Source organism: Dromaius novaehollandiae, chromosome 15 (assembly GCF_036370855.1).
Source record: "Dromaius novaehollandiae isolate bDroNov1 chromosome 15, bDroNov1.hap1, whole genome shotgun sequence".
Classification (NCBI taxonomy): Eukaryota; Metazoa; Chordata; class Aves; order Casuariiformes; family Dromaiidae; genus Dromaius; species Dromaius novaehollandiae.
Window position 1 is genome coordinate 20,000,669 of NC_088112.1, and position 20,286 is coordinate 20,020,954.

General features: G+C 39.6%; 1 protein-coding gene and 1 long non-coding RNA gene across 2 annotated transcripts; one reads left to right on the forward strand and one right to left on the reverse strand.

Annotated features, from left to right (window-relative positions):
• Positions 1-607: 607 nt before the first annotated feature.
• Positions 608-1,926, reverse strand: LOC135330037 (uncharacterized). Its single transcript, XR_010391775.1, has 2 exons — positions 1,058-1,926; positions 608-944 (listed from the first exon to the last, which is right to left on the reverse strand). It is a non-coding gene; the product is annotated as an uncharacterized LOC135330037 (long non-coding RNA).
• On the forward strand, positions 1,889-18,686 carry SAR1B (secretion associated Ras related GTPase 1B). Its single transcript, XM_064521121.1, has 7 exons — positions 1,889-2,015; positions 7,899-7,972; positions 12,090-12,209; positions 13,020-13,085; positions 13,711-13,814; positions 14,315-14,446; positions 15,585-18,686. Exons 2-7 carry the CDS (start codon positions 7,915-7,917, stop codon positions 15,699-15,701), a joined length of 597 nt encoding a protein of 198 aa, XP_064377191.1. The 5' UTR covers positions 1,889-2,015; positions 7,899-7,914; the 3' UTR covers positions 15,702-18,686.
• The last annotated feature ends 1,600 nt before the right edge of the window (positions 18,687-20,286 follow it).

Genomic DNA, 20,286 nt, shown 5'->3' on the forward strand with positions numbered 1-20,286 from the left:
CGCGCCTTAAAGGGGCCGGCGCGGCCGGGGCCGCCCTGGGTGGGGGGGGGGGAGGAGGAGGAAGAAGAGGAGGGAGGGCGGCGAGGCCTGCAGGCCGCGGGGAAGTCCGGCGGGGAAACCCGGCATCGGCAGGTGCCCGCCGCCCTCCAGCGCCCCTGAGGGGCCTCGGGGCCCCTCGAGCCGCCGAGTGCCTCAGGGTGACGCCGGGTTTTGCGCGACCCTCGTTTGAGTGCATGTTAAAAATAATAATTTTATAAAAGGATGAAGGCCTTAAATACAGTAAAATTCCTTAAATAAGGACTTAAATTCCACCATTTGCACCTGACTGCTATACAACTGACTTTAGAGCTCACATGGGGGAGATTCATGGTACTCCCAAAACTGTAGCGTAATGTTTGGGGGTCTATTCTGAACAGGAAAATCTCATCCCTGTACAGTGCATTATATATTATTGTTTGAAATACCAAACGTATTTTGCTGTAATCTGATTCTGGATGCCAACCAACTGCAGAGCAGCAAAAAAGTGCAGATAGTGGCATTTTTATATTTGCAGAGGTGTGGAGAGTATTAAAAGGAATCCCAAAACGGATTCATCTGCCAGTACAGATTGAGCTGTCATTACGCTTTATTAAATGTTTCCTTTTGCATCTATTGACAAATGATATACTTCACTGTGGGATGGTTTTGCTAAGTATAGTCGATGCTGGACTCTGCATACATCAATACCATGCGAGTCTGGTTTTTGTAACATCGCTTCCGTCAGCACGGGGGAGTCGGGACGAGCTTATTTAGCCAGTTAGGGCTTACGAGGGCTCTGCAGCTGGTGTTGTAGCAAGGCTGCTCACTGGTACCCGCAACAAGTGAAGGTCTTTTCCTCTTGCTGGAGAGGACAACGGTTGGAATTTCTCTATATCTGCTTCTTATTTTCTCATTCTGACATAGCTCTGAAGAAAAGAGTTTGCACAATATAAGGTTTAACATATTAAACCTTAGTATTTGCCTCACTGTGTTGCTCTGATAGATTTGCTTGTAAATACACCCAACAGAAATATCTTACTCTCTGAATCCACTGAAGGTCTAAGACGCAGTACATATTTCCTGGCTGGTTCAGGATTTTTAATATGATTTTTATTAAACAGAAAGCAAATGTGGAAATTGCAAAGCTGTTGGGTTCACTTCTGTAAACACATGTGGATGACTTTTTGCTTCAAGAACCTCGTGCTCATAAACTTTCCTCATGAGTAGCTGTAAAGCGCAACATCATTAAAGCTTGAAAACCACAAGCAGACGTGATGGGCTGAACCGAGTACTTCCTACGCTGAGATTTTTAAAACCGACTGCTTTTAGCACGGTCATCATTCGCATCAGCAAGTCCGGGCAGGAACTACGGCGAGACCTCCGGAAGCAGCTTCAGGATTTGGGTCACCACGGTTTGACACCTCTTCGACAACGGAAAACCCACCTCAGAACGTGACACCCCTCGAGACAAGGCTGCGCAGAGCAAAACGCAGATCAAACGCAGAGCAAAACACCCGCAGATCCATACCGATTTTTAAAAACTCATCATTCATTAAAAAAATGTCTGAAAAGGAAACGTTGCTCGGGGGCAGGGAGTTATTTGATGTATCTGTAGTTCTTGAACGCGAGACGGCCCTCGACACCGTTACTTTGTGGTTTAGGCCCGAGGGCGGAGCAGGCGGCCTGCGCCGTTCAGACGTTTTGTGGCGACGTTACGGCCGCGGGGTTAAGCTGCCCGTGGTTTTCGCCGTCCCCTGCGTGCGACGCCTCGAGCTCGCCCGCGCGGAGGACGCGTTTGGGGGTAATTCAGGCGGAATCGGTGTCTCCGCCCCGCCGGGCCTGGCGCCAGCGGGCAGAGGAGCCGGGCCGGAAGCGGCCAGAAGCAACCGGAAGGAACCGGAAAGCGCCGGAAGTGGCGGGGCGGGGCGGGGCGGGCGGAGCCGCGGGGCCGTGTGGTGCCGGCGGCAGCGGCGCGCAGCTGGGGCCGGGCCGCGGCGGTGAGTCGGGGGCAGCGGGCACCCGCCGGGGAGAGGGCAGCGGGCAGGGCCCCCCCGGCCGCGCAGGGCCGGCCGCAGGCGGCGGCGGGGCCCGCGGAGCCCTGCAGGCCGCTGGCGGCGGGGGGCGCCTCGCCGAGCGGGTCGGTTTCGGGGCGCTGTGGCGCCCGGCGAAGCGCCGCTGGCGTCGCGGCTGGGCGAGGGGTTTCCCGGGTTTCCCTCGCCGGGGAGCGGCGGGGTCCGCGGGGGAAGGCCGCAGCCGCTGCCTCGCCCCGCGGGAGACGCTCGGGCGCGTTTTGCGACGATTTCCGCGGAAAACGCCGCGGGCGGCGGGCGGGTTTCGGGCAGGTTTCGTAACTCCAGGCGCGGGGTCCGCGGTAGCCTGTGTCACGGGCTCCGCGTGGGTAACGGCTGTGAAGGGCAGACACCGGTAACGGGGCTCTCGTTAAGGCCGGCAAAGCCCAAAGGTTATGACAGGGATAGCGATGAGGAAGGGCTGGAGGAAAGAAGGCTCCCCCCCGCCCCCCAACACACATATTTTGTGCAACTCCCATGCAGCCGTTCTGTCCTCTTCTTGATCAAGCATTAAATATCGCTGAAGGAAGATACCTTCAATTCTTGTAGTTCTTTGCTTTTGCGGTGAAATACATTGGTGTTTCCCCTAGATTGCTGTTTTCCTACTGTTATTCTTTTTTTCTTGTTACTCAGAAAACGATGAAAAGATCCATTGTTCTCTTTGGTGAGGATACTGTAAAGTAACAGCTATGAATGCTGAAATGAGATGTCACTATTGCTTTTGCAGACATTCAGAGTCATGGCAGACTAGTGGATAATTTTTTTTGTTGAATCTTCACCTTAAGTGTGTCATTATTATACTTCCTGAAGCAAAAAAATAACTCTCATTTCTAAATAGAATTTGAATTGGTTTCCACAGTATCCGAAATGGCCCTTTGCCTCTGAGAACTGTGAATCAGAATTCCTATAGCGATGTTCATTACCCATCTTCCCCTCACCTGCCTAGCTGCAAGCGTTTATTTTAATTTCTTCTTATTTTTGCTCATTCTGTGAAGAGCCCTGTGGGGTTCTGCAGGCTTCCTAGTCTCCATTTCTTAGAGATACCTGCCTGTCTGCCTAACTTCAATTGCATTCATCTTTTATGATTATCTGGCAATTTCTTTTTCAGTCCTGTCTCATATTTCATTTCAGTGTTTGTGATTTCCAAGAGTGCATTTGTAAGCATTCAGTTCTAATCTACAAATGTTTACGGTTTTCTTCTGTAGTTCAGTTTGGCATGTTGTGATGATCTGTCAAGATTTGTTCTGAATATTATATTTTTTTCAAAAATGAAGAATTTTATATTCATGCTCCAAAGCAGTGTATGTATTTTTTTAAGTAGTGGAATTGTTGGAATAGGCCCTACTTTAAGAATATGATCTAAGAACAAGTTTTGGTAAGCTAGACTGCAGCTGAAATGCTTGATTAGTTGCTAATGTGCGTATTGCAGTGCTGTCTTCACGGATAAATTGTTTTCTTTGCTGTTTCAAATGCACTTAAGATCTATGCTAAATTCAAATAGAATGTCTCAGAAGAACAGATGTAATAAAATTGAATACAAGTAGTATCTCATGCCGTATGCAATCTTTATGTTTTTTCAGACCTGTCAGTAACAGAACCAAATGATGATTAATGTTTCTGAAATCTCAAAAATGATTTGCTGTCAAACTGATTAAAATACCAAAAGAAAACATCTGCTGTTAGCTTGTTTTCAAAATTTCTCCTTTTCCTGAGCTTTGAAAAGATAACATCAAAATACAGTTTCCTATCATGGAATAAACTTGACTGTAGAAGGTGTATATCATTTTACTCACAGAATTCGCTATGCAGTTTGGTTTTTGTTGTCAGTGGTAACATTTCACAATGTTAAAATGATTGTATATGAAATGATAATTTTAAGTGATCATATTTACACCATACTTAAAAAAAAACCAAAAACCAAATACAGTCTTACAAGTAGAATTTAAACACTTGTTTGTAAGTTGTTCTTAGGAGAGTGTGTTTTCAAACTCGCTGCAGCTCTGAGCGCGTGGTTAGTTGCAACTGTGTTGGATGGAGGTTTGTTTTCCAGCTGTTGTTAACCGTACCCACCCAGGCACAGTGGAATGCATTTCCTCTTATTGCAAGAGGTATTTTACTTGAATGCAACTAGCTACTGTTTCATAGTTACTCCTTTATATTTAAAATTGTCTTTAAAAGCTTGATATTCTCTGTTATCTGAAGTTTTACGGATTTCTAGAAATAAGCATTAAACTAACTGGCTCTGAAATGAGGTAATGCGTTTTTGGCTAGAAAAAGGCAGAGCCAGAGAAGGAAAGAAAGTCTTCGCTTTATAAAATATAACAGAATTAACTGTAAGCAAACTTGTTTGCTGGTCCTTTCGGTCAGTGATGTCCTCTTTAGGAGGTTGTCTCAAGATAGTACCAAAGCTATTGGGTGGGAATTCTGCTTCACTGCAGTCAGAAGGTGGCCTCTAGTAAACGAACCAATTTTACTGGTCTGTGGAGCTTACAAGGCTCCACAGAAGTTACAAAATGATACTTTGCTTAAGAAAGCTTATGACATAATGGTAGCCGGGGTTGTCAGAGACATTTTGAAGTGGTAACCATCTGTTGTTGATGTGATACTAGAAAATTACTTTCATATTTTTGTTAAGGATGTATGAATAAATAATTTGGGGATGTCTGTAGAAATAGTTGGCATCCAAAGATGATCACATGTCCATTAAACTTTGTTATTAAAAATTCCTGTATGCTCACCACTGATTATTTTCAAGGCAATCCTTGAAATGGCCCTTAATAGTTGGTATTTTTGTCTTTGTTGTGGCTTGTGAACAGTGATTGCTAGAGTTTTCATTGTTCTGCCTTTGTGGTGTTTTTAATATGGGCCTGAAAGTTTGAGTCTATTTATACTGCAAAAACCTTGCTGCTTTCCTTAATTTTGTCGTTCCATGGTTTTGACATGTTAGCAGCATAATGATTCTTGATGTCAATGCGGAGCCTCTAACGGTTTTTATTTCTTTCATTTGACACTTGTATGAATTGTGTAGGTATTTTCCTGTGTGATAAGAGTAGATTTAATATCTCTATCCAAATACTACTTGTGTGCCTTTACAATTAGCTGTCAATTTTTTTTCCATTTTCATAGGAGTGTTTTCCTTTAAGCACTGCCAGCTGATATTACAGCTGTTTTTGGTGTATTGGATACCTCTGATTTTAAAACCACTTTTCCTATGGTGATGGAAATTTAACCCTTATTGCTGTCACTTGATCTATGTTTGCAGAGTAATCCTGTTCTCATATTAATGGTTTGAATCTTGCCTCTGATTACATTTTCAGTAACACATAAGATTTTTTTCTTTCATCCATGAGCTTCATAGGTGGAGAAGGATCACTCCAAGTTAATATAACTAAACTCTGGGAAGTTATTCTCACCTCAGTAATATGAGCAGTTCTCTTACATCATACTGTTTGCACTGGTTTGTAGGTTATCTGAGTAGATCATTTTTCTAAGCCTCATAGAGGCTTTTCCTGATCGGTATTTTGTTCAAGCAATAAATAAATCTGCTGACGTGTATGTTCTGCCATGTTTGCTTATTCTTGACCTTTGCTTTTCAGACGTGCAAGCAACAGTTTCAGTCATGATGTTGTGTAATTAGGTGTTTATGTATTGGCAAGCTTATTTGATTTTTATTCTTGAAATTTTTCTTCTGTTATGTTTGATCACTTGTTCAAGGTAATGTAGGACATAAGTAAGATTATAGGGCTAGTCGTGAAAAAACAAGGACTCCTAACACTTCCTCATCTTGAATCAGGGGAGGCAAATGTGGGCTGACCAGATATTGTTCCAGTTCAAGGAAGGATAATGAAAATAGTCTTTTCTCTTCTTTCCTTCTTATATTTCTATGATATATCTGTTTTTTTGTAGTGAAAAACTCTGCTCATTGTCTTTCTCAAAATAATTACACTCATGACAGTCATGTAGATTTTGATCTGGTACTGACCTGTGGTTCAACTACTCTGTGCAGTGCTCCAGGTTAAAAGCTGTCCTAAGTCAGCTTGTGAAGCCACAAGACATCGCTGCAGCATAGAAACAAATGCTAATACAAGGGAAGCCTGCAACCAGCATGGAGGGCTTTGTCAGGAGGCCTTTGGAAGCTACGCTCAGCAGTTCAGTCTGGTTTTTCAAAGATATTTGGACTCTAACTTCCACTGCCTTTAGCAGGAGTTGAGTGCTCCAACAGGAATTAGCTGACTAAATACTTCTAAGGATCTTGCCCTTTAGTTTTGGAGAAGATATTCATACTAGATACTAGTTCACTATGCCCAACTGGTGCTTTCAGTGTGGTTATCCTTACTTTAGATAATGAGCAAATTAAGATGAAAGTTAAGAAATTAATTGTTCCTGGGTGCGCAATGAATCGAGTGACAAGCTGCATATTTGCATCTCAAAACATTGCTTCAGAAATGATGGTTGTTTCCCTTCTGTGCTACATGAACGTTGATCTTCTCCGAACATTTGGGATGTGGGAGCATCCCCCCAATGCCTTTGCTGTGGATGGCTGCAAAGGTATTGCCGTATCTCCAGTTGCAGAGAGATGTCTTCTGGGACAAGAAATTATGCTGTGTGATCCTGTCCTGTCCACTGCTTACTTCCCAAGGACTAGTGGCAGTATAGTTTTTCCCATTCTGGCCACAATGAATGGATATTTGCTGGAGTACCAGAGCTTCATCCCAATGATGAGGGGTATCTTACCCGTAATGGTCAGAGGAAGGCAATAATCTGTCTTTCCAGGTCAACCTGAACCTTGGAAGTAGGATTTCTTCACAGCTACGGATACCTGCCTCCCAAACTAAAGATTTATCCAATATTTTGCCATGAAGGCTCTAATTTAAATAACTCTTCTACAGAGAGTGATAGCTTAGGATCTTTGTAGATTGCATAGTTATATCATGTTTCTGTGCATGATTAATATAAATCCTTATTGATTATAAGGCTTTAAACCTTCTTGGCAAATGGCTGCATGGGGCTAGTGTAATTAGGATGTTGTTTATACTCATCCTGACTCTTCTTGACTCAACTTTCTTTTCTTGAGTTTACTCTGAAAGATTTCAGTTAGAAACATGGTGTTCTGGAGTCCTTTTAAAGAGCGCTTTACATTTAAGCTTTAAACTGTGGAAGTGTGTATAATGCAATAGAATCGGGTTGCAACTTTTAAATAGCAGTTCCAGTTCTTTGTGCTAAGCAGTTGTTTTCCATTACAAGCCAGACAAACAGGTTATGTGCACACAATAGGGATTTTTTTTTTTTTAAAGAACTTCTCTGGATTCAGCTTCAGTTAGACTTCTTCAGGGCTTATCCCCTCTGATTCAAACCTAGCAGCTCTGGAGGGTGGCTGGAATGCAGACTCTGCATAGCCGTCCCTGCACCGCCCTCTTACAAGCAGCATTCTTCCTTGGTTGGAAAGTATATGTCAAGATCCCATATGAAATCTTCAGTGGAACATCACACACCTCCACAAAACCATACTTAAGATAAAATTGGCTTTGCAGCAACATAATATGTTATAACAATAATGCTTTCAGCATTTTCTGGGGGCGGGAGAAGGCCTTTGCTGTGAATCAGGTGGTCCGGATTTTGTTGTCCGTCTCTACATTAATGTCTTAATACATTGCTGGGTCACTTAATCTGTCTGTGATATGGTTTGCAGAATACAGTTTTTTGATTTTTCATTCAGTACTTTGTAAGATATCTACAGAAATCAAAGGAATTTAATGCTTAATGTACTGTTCTAACTGAGCTTAAATGCATTTTATTTTTTGTTTATTTCAGACTATAAGATTCAGATATGTCCTTCATATTTGATTGGATTTACAGTGGTTTCAGCAGCGTATTACAGTTTTTAGGTAAGTGTGTGTGTGTTATTCTTGTATAAAATATCTGTTCACCTCTACTGTCTTCAAACATATGACTGGTTAAATAATAGTATTTGTTTTGGTATATATTCAGCAACACTCAGACAAAAGATTCACTTATCAAAACTGAGTATTTCCAGAGCATGCTCTCCACTCATTCCTATGTTAATCCTTTAACCTCTAGAAAAAGTACATCTTCTTTTTTGAAAATAATAGGTTTGATTCTCTAATCAGTCTACCTTTAAGCTGGTGCAACTCAGTTGACTTTTATGGAGTTTCTCCTGATTTTTCACTGTTGTAAAGAATCGGACTCAATTATTTTAGTTAGCATATCAGTTCTTTTGCACGTTGGGGTATCACTTGAGAGCTCAAACACGAGGGACCGTTGCTGAAGATTAACACCAGATTTTGAGGCCCTTGCTCATGTTCAGCAGCGTTTTATTCTGTGACTGATGTCAGTGAAATCAGTGTGACTATTAGAAAGTTTACTGGCATCAGCTGAAGAGTGTCAGAAAAGTATTTTCTGTCCGCAAAAGAGTCTGGAATCCATGTTGATCCAAGGTGAAATGTTGCATTGTGCAAAACAAAAATAGCAGGAAGGAGAATATTAGAATACTAAAAAGAGGAACAGAAGTTACAGAGAATGTAGGTAAAAGGCACAGTTTACAAATTTCAAAGATTTTAAGTAAATAAAAAGCGGCTGAGATTAATGAATCATGGCAAGCTCTGCCACCTGCCTTTTATCAGTTGAAAGTTTAAACTTTTTCACTGAATGTTAGAACCTTGGCCTACTATTGAAATATTAGCCAGTGAAATTTTAACTAAGTTGACTAATCTTTCTTATCTCCTCTTACTTAGTCAAGCAGTGATTACTGCATGTTAGCCCACTGAGCTGTACCCTGTGCATACAAAGTCGAATTCTAGTGAGAGATACTGAAGCTTGAAATAGAAAGGAGGATTATGCTCAGTATGTCCCTGTTGTTCTAAAAAAAGCCACTTTCTCTTTTTATTCTCATATACATTTTTTTCAGTTGAAGATGGTTGAACAGATTATAGCATTTGAGAGACTCCCTGCAGAGCCCTGTGCTGTCTCCTCATGAGGCCAGCCAAATCACTCGGTACATTCTAAAAGTGTATCTGTGAAAAGATGTATTTTTTTAAGGAATCTTTTTGTGTGTACTCTGGTTTTCACATAGCTAATAGTTGAAGTGCTACTGCTTGTTCAGTTCACATTGTTATGAAGAACTCTCAGAAAGTATTTGTGAAGAGTTTCAGAGAGACCGATGGCACCTGATTTGGGAGCAAATGTTCCAAGATGTCCAGACTGAATGTGGCAAAAGCTTATTGTTTTATTATAGTTTAGTACTCTTTCATTTTACTTGTACGTATGAACTGTAGTTTATCCTGTGACATAAGTTAATATATGAAAATGTTTGTCCACTGCTTCTTTCTCTGTAAACATTAATACTTTCTCCTCTACTCTGTAGTTTTATAGTTTATGTAATTTGGGCATATGAGGAGGTGATTTGGGGGAGTAAGAGGTATTACATTTGAAGAAGAACTGGGAAGGCATACTCCACGATAAGATACCTGTAGCAGTAAAGTTTACCAATGAGATAATCTGAGGAATATGAAAGAATATTCTATCCTGTATGTTATAAAACATGCCCTGTTGGAATGTGATTCCAGAGATTAGTTTAAAGGTAGGAGGAAAGGTGAGCAAATAGTAGCAGTGTAAAGGTCAGGCAGATAGAGGCATATATGAGCCAGGAATGCTGCAGCATCTGAGGAGATGTCTGAGTTACTATCTGTATAGCACCATTATTTATAATCTCACAAAATAAAGCAAATATGAGAATAATACATTCGATCAGAAGCCATTGCCAGTGTAGCCCTCACTGGGTGTAAGCTGGGAAGGATCTCTTCTCGTCTGAAGCCTTCCTCTTTCAACTAAGTGAGGAGTACTACGGTTTCCCATTCTTAGAAGAAAAATCTCAGTATGTGAACTCATGAGTCAGTGTTAGAAATAATACAAAAATTGGATGGTACCCATGGGTCTCCAGATGTGGCTGCCAGGCTGGGCTAGGCTGTGTGACCGCAGAGGGGATGTAGCAGAACAGAGACCTCAGAGCAACCTGAACCTCTGGCTGGAAGGAAAAATAAACTACGCGCTCCAGAAAGTGATGTTCCTGGGTCATGTTGCTGTCCATTAGCCTTGTTACCTACAACGTGGGGAGCCTTTTTAGTGTGACCTTCGAAGTGTTGCAAGACCTGCCTTTTCTGTGGCCCTGCCGGTGGCTTGGGGCCATAGTTGGGTTTCGGCACGTGGCCGGCGGAGAGGGGTTAGTTGTTCCTGCGGCAGGCTGTGCAGTGAAGCGTGGGCACTGTGGCAACGGGACGGCTCGACTTCAGCAGCGAAATCTGATCGTGTACTTCCTGAAGTATTTCTGTATCGTCACAGTGGTTGAAAAATAAACTTTTCTTCAGTGTATTACAGAGTATCAAGATACAATGACGTTGCCTAGTAAAAGATGCTGGTGACTTAAAGATCCCCACATTACAATATTTGGCTGTATTTTGCAGTTCTTTTGACACAAAAAGTATTAATTTTGTCTTTAAAGAAATATTAATTTCAGCAAGCACTTTTTTTTTCTCCCTTCCCTTTTTTTAGTGCTTCTGAGTATTCTGCCTTCTTCAGCGTCCTTGAAGACTGTGGGACCAGTAGTGGTTCCTAAGGAAATGTGTAGTATCCAGGCCATAGCTCTTTGAGGAGGGAATAAGGGAAGATTTTCTGCTTGAGAAAAGGCACAGCTAAAAGATTCTTACTTCATTAGATTTTTAAGTACAGAATGTGATTTTTTTTTTTTTTAATGGAATCTATCTTAAAGTTTTGTTTTGAGTGTCGGTAAGTTTGAACTAGAGAAAAATAATTCTGATACAGGATGTAGTGCTGGCAAATTTAAGAGAATCACCCTTTGAAAATTTCAAACTTGAGAAAAAAATAATGTTTTACACAGCCGTACTCTCCTTTATACCAACTGTTATATTTACCGTTAGAAATAGAGAAATAAAGGGGAAAGTGCATTTTTATAAGATGACTATTAGGGAACATAAAACTTCTTATTGCTGTTATTAAAGTATTATCACTTGACAGCAAATGTGTCAGAACTGCACTGCTGATGCCATTCATGACAACCGTACAATTCAGTTGGGGGTTTGGGTGAAAATTACTTTTGTCAAAATAATACGTGGGCCAAAACAGAAGAACTCTTACGAGTTATGACTCTTGATGTTGAAACTGGTTTCTCTATAATTTACCTATTGTGGTCTGAACTCTTTTCACTTAGAACAATTTTTTAGTCATAACTGTGGAGGTAGCTGAACATAACATCCTCTGCTTCAAATCCGGGACTGTCGATATTTTAAAGTTTGCTGTCTGCGATATACCCTAAACCCCCTGCACCGCACATCCCGGGAGGTTCTACCTTCTGAGAGCAAAATGGTTCTTCTGCTAGGGCAGAGTAAGCTGCACTGGCAAAACTTGGTCCTTTTTTGTTTTGGTTTTGCTAAGGTAAAGTAAATGCACTTACACGTGTGACTTTTTTACATCATTTGTGTGTGTTTTCCCCCCAAAATGGTGCCCGGTGTCACATAAGCTGACAAGATGCAACTGTAAGTGCAGTTTATACTAGTAGAAGAATCCTGATAAAGGGCATTGATAAAATGTACCATGAGGCTTGGCCAGTCTGTATTTTGTACCATGACTGTAAAACTATAGTCTTGTGAGCAAATTGATTGATAGTGTTGGAAATACAGTGACTGCATGCAGCTGTGTTAATTGGCAATCGCACCCCTTTTCAGTGCTGACTCTCACCTGAGCTGGCAGAGATCTGTAGGACGTGCAGGAAGGTATTTTGATTTTGCAGATTAGCAGATCCCACATAATCTGAGCAGGATTTATGCTTAGGAGTGCTTGAGTGTACGAATGTTGTCAGTCTAGATGTATACATTTTATATGTACATGGTGTGTATTCCTGTCAGACAATGTTGTTATGGCAATACTTCTCCTGATTTAACTGATCATTCAGTAGGTCCTTCTTTTTCATAGGACTGTACAAGAAGTCAGGCAAACTAGTGTTTCTTGGACTGGACAATGCTGGAAAAACTACGCTGCTGCACATGCTCAAAGATGACAGACTGGGACAACATGTCCCCACATTACACCCCAGTAAGTTAATATTCCTAGTTCCATAGCAGTAGAAGGTATTTAAAGTATTACAGGAAAAAGCAGTATCTTACTATATGCTGTGAGACTAACAATATAACTGGGGAGAAACAAAGGACTTTCAGGGGTCAGAACCCCTTCAGGCAAATCACAATCTACAGACAGTTCAAGTAATATTAAGAACAAAAATATATGGGGTAGTTCACTGTGGTTTATTTAAAGTTAAGAGGCAAGTAACAAGCAGAGAAATGAAGTTGTGAGTCTAGATTACAGAAGCTGCAATTCAACAGCAGCTTCTCTATCTAGCTGAAAAAATAGCATTTACATACGGTTTCAATTTCTGTTGACTAAAAAATTGCTTTGTAATTGTTATCATGGTAGCCTTGCCAGAGAAAAAGTTCAACTGAGGTTAAAATGGGACTGATGAAGTCCAGTAAGGACGTGATAAACTGGAGAAGGACATGAAGAGGAGAGACCTTGAACAGTATTTTACACAAAATTTCAACTCCGTGGTGAACCAGATACCAGATCCAACTATTTTGCATGTCATGTTTAGGGATAAATAATGTAGGAACGTTCTCTGTTATTTTCTTAGCATTGTATATATTTTACATGTGTTTTAATGGTTAGTAGCATTTTGTCATTATACAAATGTGTCAGTGATTTTGAGAGAAACCACATTGGTCTGGTTTGGTTTTTGAAGAACTAAATACTGAAAACCACAAAGACAAAAAGTAAAGTCTGCATGCCAGAATATTAGACTATTGCAACACTTTATATAATCTTCAGAAACATAATTCTGTGTGTTTCCAGCTTCAGAAGAGCTGACAATTGCTGGTATGACTTTCACTACCTTTGATCTGGGTGGACATGCTCAAGGTAAGAGAATACGTTGACTCATATACCTGCACTGAATTAAGTTGAAGAATTGTCTATAGTTGGTTTGTCTTAAATCAGAGATATAATTACGCTGCAAAAATTAACTTCCCATGTTTTCTTTGACAGCATAAAAAGCATTCCCTACTCTGTTGTCTGTCTCCACAATACATTGCACCCCCATAATAGAGTTTGGAAAGAGCTGCAGTAGAGCAGAAATATCTGACTGATATCTGTATTTTGAGGAGGGGTAGTTTGTTTTTGCTTCAGCGGAACTTAACCTTTAACCTCTGTGGTTTAAACTTAGTCTTTACCTTAACCTTTAACCTGTATGGTTTAAATTTACCTTTGCTGACATAATTCTTGGGGTAACACAAAAGGTTTCAGTGCTTAAGTGTGCATGTGAGATAGATAAATCAGAGTGGTGATAACAGTAAAGGAAATGATATTTTTGCTCCATTATTTCGAGCTCTATAAAACATGAAATTTCATCCTAAAGGCTGACAACATAAGCTAAGACTGCAAAAAACCAAAAACCAAAAAAAACTATTGCCTCTTAGTTATTGATGTGCGTTACTCTGAACTTTAAAATAATTTCCTTTGTTTTTAATTCACATCTTCCCTATAGCTCGCAGGGTGTGGAAAAACTATCTGCCTGCTATTAATGGCATTGTGTTCTTGGTGGACTGTGCAGATCATGAAAGATTGCTTGAATCAAAAGAAGAACTTGATGTAAGCTTAAATAAGTTTTTGAAAATTTGAACTTTTTCTTCTAAGAGCAAAGATCAATATTCAACAGATCTCTCTTGCCACCTAGTCATGAGTACCAGCAATTTGACTTTCTGCATCTTTGTTCCCATCTGGTTGTATTTTGGTTCTGGCACCCTCCCCTTAATATGCATTGCTGTGTGCATGGTAAGGGCCCTGGTAGGTGAATACTTTATGCTGCCAGTTATATCAATATCACTCCATTTGTGATATATTCTGTATTAGGAATAGATAATTTCATTTCTTTTTTCCCCACGCACATTAAATGATTTCCATCAATTAATTTTGATGTGCCAAACAACAGCAAATTTAGTCTAAGCATGAGATTTTGCCTCTGGTGTTTAGAAAGGCCAAGATTCCCCAATATTTAATGCCATTCCACTGTTAACGTTTTATCTCACTGTAAACCCTGAAACATACTGTGTTCTAAATTAGTCTCTCCTCTTTTCTCTTTTTCTCTGCAGTCACTAATGACAGATGAAACTATTGCTAATGTGCCTATCCTAATTCTTGGTAACAAGATTGACAGACCTGAAGCCATCAGCGAAGAGAGGTTACGAGAGACATTTGGTCTGTATGGCCAGACAACAGGAAAGGTAATGCTCCTTTTCCTGTTAGGGAGCTTATGTTTGCCTTAATTTGTGTGTTGGCCCCAGTTCCCTCCAGCTACACAGAATAAATGTTTTTTTTTTAATTTATAAAATACTTAGCACATATAAACCATATATGGAATAAATTCTGGAGTCTGTCTTTTGTATTAGAGACATCTCTGCTGCAGCTTTTTTTTATCATTTTCAAAGCCACCTTAAAAGCTTAATTGTACCTAGTAGGGTATTTTTTAGTACTTATTTTCCTGTACAATACTTCTGCAGGGTAAGCAAGTTTTCTGAGGCTATAGTTCTGGTAAGAACTACAAGAGAAAAATTGATAAAGTCTTTCAGTGAGTGACTTTTGTAATTTAAAGTGCAGATTTAGTACAATATGTTACTTAATGTGTTTATCTAAGGTTTAGAAGTAGGTTTATACTATTTGAGCAATCCAAGTTTGCAGGAGGGTTGTGAAAAAAGTCCCTACTGGCATCTGTAGCAATTAGGTAGATTTATATTATGAATCTTTGTGACAGTTGAACTTTTTAATTTAAAGTAAATACAGTATACTAATTGTAGCAGATATTTGGGTACAGGGGATTAGAAGTGGTTTGGTCCATTGTTGTTTGTCCTTGGAAAACCACCTCTCTTGATGTAGTGATGTTACACTAGCTGCCCTGCAGCTGACAATCCATTCCGGTACGACTTCCATCCCAGCTTACGTGGGACGGCCAGCAGTGGGGCTGTGCTAAGGAGGGTGCCCCGTCTTGTAATTCCTCTTCACTCTGTGTCCTGAGGTGCTTCACACAGAGTTCAGTGCAGTCGGCGTTTATGCTGAGCAGAAATAAATCCTTACCTCCTTGTTTTCTGAGTGGAAAGCATCTATGCAGATGCTTGCTCTTGCACTCTGGTTTCATGTGCTTCTTGCTCCCCAAATGTAGTGGATGCACATGAAAATATGCACAGTGTATTTCCTAAGTGACTCTAATCTTGGTGATGTCAACTTTTTTGGCTAACTTATTTTCTAAAATTCTAGTATTTTAACGCAAGTTAAATAGTGACATTCCGTAGAACAAATGTTTGTGTAAAGTAGCCTTCTTTATCTTACAAAGATACTGTAATTTGGAATGCTTCTATCTCTTTTCAGGGCAGCGTCCCATTGAAAGAACTGAATGCAAGGCCACTAGAAGTGTTTATGTGTAGCGTGCTGAAGAGACAAGGCTATGGAGAAGGATTTCGTTGGATGGCACAGTACATTGATTAATGCCAAAATCACATTAGTACCTTCTGTCCTGTGTCTGAATATTAAGTTTGCTCCTTATTTGATCACTCAGTGTACGTAACTTGAATTCATTTGACTGTTTAGTTATAAAAACATGTTTTTAGATAATTATATCACCTATGCTAAATTGTGTGAGGATTGAAAAATTATTTCAAGCAAGTTTGTAAGTTTAAGTACCACAACATGTTAGCTTTCTAATCCCATACAACATTCTTTTGCAACTTTTAATTTAACAAGTCTCCAGCACCATTTTTTGACAGAGCAACTTTCCAGTACAGTATGTTTGAATGCACTTTTTAACAGCTAAAAACTACGGACATGTGAAAAATATTTAATGCTTATCATGTTAAATTTTTTTATGTACTTTTTTGAAACCGGTTTTATAACTTTAGAGTATATAACCATCTTTCAAGGAATAATAAATAATTAGCTGATGGATAATTGCATGATGCCTTACAGTTTTCAATAATATACTTTCTTATGCAACGTCATGCAATAAATTTAAATCCAGTTTTTGGCATCTTTAATGGAAAATGTTTCATTTTAATGTGTCTTAATTAGTAAGGCTGTCTGATGATCTGAATATGTGGGATATTTTCCTGAAACACAGAAGGCTACAAGGCAGTTCCTTTGTATGTTAAAGAGTAAGGGGGATTGTTTTTTGTTACCAGACTACCAAATTGCATTTGTTTTAGGATTTTACATAAATAGAAGATAAATCTAGTCATATGCCCTTATAACCACCACCTTTAAAAATACATACTGTGTAAATCAGCAGTGCCAATGTAAATCTTGAACTGATGACGAAAGTGATTTTACTCAACTGGTATCTTGAATTAAACCCCCAAAATAACACAAGATATATAAATTTTACTGAAGAAATTAAAAATAGTACTGCACTAAATAGTCTATGCTTAATTTAATTAGATTTGGTTCTGCCTGAGGATTTGACTGTGAAATTGCCAGTAAACATTTTGTCATTGTTGCTTGTAAAAATTTGTCAGCCCACACCTGACTGGACAATTTCATGTTTGATGTTCTGAATTGGGACAAGATGGATTATTTTCTACAGTTTTGCCCTGAAGCCTAATCAGTATGGCAGTCACTGGAGGCCCAGGTGGCTTATTCCTGGGCTAGAATTTTGTTATCTTCAGTACTTGTTCCCAGACTTTTATGACTGTTCTTTCCTCATCTTTGAGTGCATTAGTTGCCTGAGAGGAAAGCAGATTATTTTCAAAGGAGGGGTGTTGACTCACGTGTATATCAGCTTCTTGTTGGTATTAGGTGACATTGCCATGGAATTGTGATTTGTGTTTTTGTGTGCTGTAGGATGTTTTACTCTGTAATCTATCTACTGAAGGTAGGGTTTCAACCCTGGAATCACCATTTCACTGAGGTGGGTTTGAGTTTCACTGCAGAGTTTGTTTTGCTCATGTAAGAATAAGAACTGGTAAAAATGTTTTTACTGAATCCCAAGACTGGGGCTTCTTTTACTCACTGTTACAGGTCTTTTCCAAGATGCTCTAGGCCTTATGCTTTCAATATCCATGGCAGCAAATGTATTTCTGACTGTCTTGACTTCATCAGGAATTTTGTATCTTGACCTACTGGGCTTGACTTTCAGATTTAAAGCTTAGAGGCGCACAGTGAATAGATGAGATGTACTCCTTGCCCAGATCTGGGCTTGTATGATTGAATATTGATGATCAGTTCCTCACAGTCCTAAATTGTACATACGAATAAGATGAATAATTCGGAACCTGATAACACAAATTCTATTTATAACTGAAATATGTTACTGCACAATCATATACAAATGTTAAGCCTAGTTTGCGCATGGTAAAGTCCACAAGTGATGGTATCATCAGGTAGCTTTTTCAAATGACCAACATAAGAGAATTCTGCATTTAAACTAGTGATCAGCTGTAAAGTAGTGTCTCTGTGTTGCGTAAATCAAAACTGCAGGTAAGAAATGGCCTGTTATCAGTGTGTGGACATTATGCAAGTTTTTGCTATGTAAAGCAGATATATTTGAGGACATGCCTTTCTTTTTCTAGATTTTTCTGATAATAGTTAAAATGCAGCGAACAACAGCTAAATCAACTGACGGTGTAAATATTAAAAATACTTCTTGCAGTCATGCCATGATGTTGGTACAGAAAACTTGGGGTTACGTTGCCCGTGCTAATGGAAATGAAGCTGGAAGTGGAGGTGTTCTGCGGCCCCTCTCGTCACTGGCGTGGGGGTGCTCGCAGATCGCTGCTGCTGGCTGAGCCGTTGTGTGGGCGTTGAAGCAGAGCTGGGGTCCTCATCAGCTGTTACTCCAGCCAACTGGAATAACGTTAGCGGAAAGAGGTGATAGTATTAAGAATTCAAAAAAAATATGGAGGTGATAATGCTTTAAAAGTGTGTGTTAAGAGTAATTCTTAGTGTTATGGAAATACTCAGACTTCATGTTTCATACTGTAAGACACTAGTTTAAATGTGGTGGTTGTAATAAGGGCGTGAAGAAATTTGGACCATTTGTTGATCCATCTGGGTGTTGTGATGGTTCCCATTGTGGGAATAGCTGATCACCACTCATTTAAAAACACAAATAATCTCACTCTGTTTCATTTCATTCAGTAGAAGAAATATCTTTTTCTTCCGTAGGTAGCGTTCTGTTGTGCATATGAATGTGATTGAGTGTTGCGTGTCTTTGTGTGAAGACTTCATTGATGGAAAGCTATACCGATGAAATGCAAGTTTTTTCTGGTGGTTTTCATCCTCCCCCACCTCCCATCCCATTCTGCAGGTTGCTTATTCCTATGATTGTGACCAGTCTTATTTATAAAGGAAGCAACTTTCACATCCAGATCCAACTCCTATGAATTTTTTTGCACTCTTGACTATGCAGATTTCAATTAAACATCACTCTAAAGAATGTGAGATGAAAAAGAAAACTGTCATTAAAAAAGCTGTTATTTATGAAGTGTCTCAAATTTGTTTTTACATCACTAAAGTTCTTTAAGATAAATGAATGCAGAGTTTTATGGTAACTACTCCTGACAATATGGACTGTATTTTGTTGCAGTGACCCCATACAATAGCATCTGAGAGTTGAATAAGATTTATCTGGCTTGAATTTAATTGAACTTTGGTTTTAGAATGTATTGTATAATTGAGAGGCATTGTCCTATTTCTGTCTTGGTTTAATGATTTTTTTTAGCAACAATTATTGAAGTTGAAGATGGGAAGGATCTTTTGAGTTTTCTCTTTTATCCTCTTGCCAGGTCAAGATTATTTCATGAGATATATTATTTAATTCTGTATTCATTGTTCTGTGATGATGTCTGTGATGTGCCAAAGATGACCTATGGCATTCAGTGGAATATAATACCTGCATGTATGTGAGCTTTATTGTATTTTAATAATTGGAATTGAACATCAAATAGAACATTTTGCATCTACTGAATCAGCTCAGGAAAATGCAGCTACTGTTCTTCAGTCACAGTGAATTCACAGGTCTGCTTAAATTAGAACTGTTCTGCTCTCTTATTTGTACTGTAAGAATATTTGGTTGCTACCAACCAGAATCCAGTATTTCTATTGACTACAACATGCTCGGATTTATTGTAAATAATGTAATCATTAGTTACGGACTTAAGAGCTGTATTAAAAACAGCAGAATCCACAGAATCCACTGGCTTTCAGTGGGGACATGTAACTTATCTGCACTTAGATAAACCACTTTTTGCACTAGTGTCTCAGTGTAGAAGTACACATTTTCTGTTTTGAAATGTGAGTGCTCTAAATATTTAAAAGCATAATTAATATAATAAACTGCAGAAGAAAAGCTAAAGATGAAAATGTTCTGTAACATGTTCTTAATGTGATGTTTATTATTATTATGTTATTCCATCACATGCTTGAAATTTAAGTGTCAGGAATAGCAAAATAAAATTCTGACTTGGAGTTTGAAGAAAAGGAGTTTTAAATGGGTAGTTCTTGTCAAACAGTTATGTTATTCACGGCAGGAAAAAGTGTGCTGACTTAGTATGCTTTGTAGTAATGAGTTTGGGTTTCCTCCGCTGGGTATAATAATAAATCAGCCTTGTGTTTTCTGAGGTTGCTCTTCAGGTATGCGTGGAAGCAAATCCTCAACTCAGGAAACTTTTTCAGTATGGAAAAAATGATGTTTCCTTTGCTGAAATCTTAAAATGAGATAGAGAGATCCAGTCCTAAAAGCAGATAGTATCTGTCCTGGCATTCAGCTGACCTGTAGGATCTGCAGTGCCAATGGGATGATACCGTGTGGGAAGTGCCACTGAATTTAGGTGCTTCTCAAACTGAGGTCACCAGACGCTGTTTGCTTATGAGCCTGTCGTGTTCGACACAGCCTGCAGGAAAGTAACCTACTGTAGTAGAGAACTGTTCTCCAATCCGAAGTATATGTTCTCCTCAGTTTACATTTTCCAACTTATTTCTTAATTGGCTGTTTTTGAACTAAAATTAGAAATTCCTTTGCTGGTAGGCAGATATGGTAAAATAATAATAAAGAAGTATCTCTCGGTTTTCTTAAGACCCC

What these genes read in the sequence shown, in the direction of transcription:
- SAR1B (XM_064521121.1), top strand. Translation starts at nt 7,915, where the DNA reads ATGTCCTTCATATTTGATTGGATTTACAGTGGTTTCAGCAGCGTATTA. An exon ending in TGTCCCCACATTACACCCCA is followed by an intron (nt 12,210 to 13,019) that starts GTAAGTTAATAT and finishes GTGTGTTTCCAG; the next exon opens with CTTCAGAAGAGCTGACAATT. An exon ending in TCTGGGTGGACATGCTCAAG is followed by an intron (nt 13,086 to 13,710) that starts GTAAGAGAATAC and finishes TCTTCCCTATAG; the next exon opens with CTCGCAGGGTGTGGAAAAAC.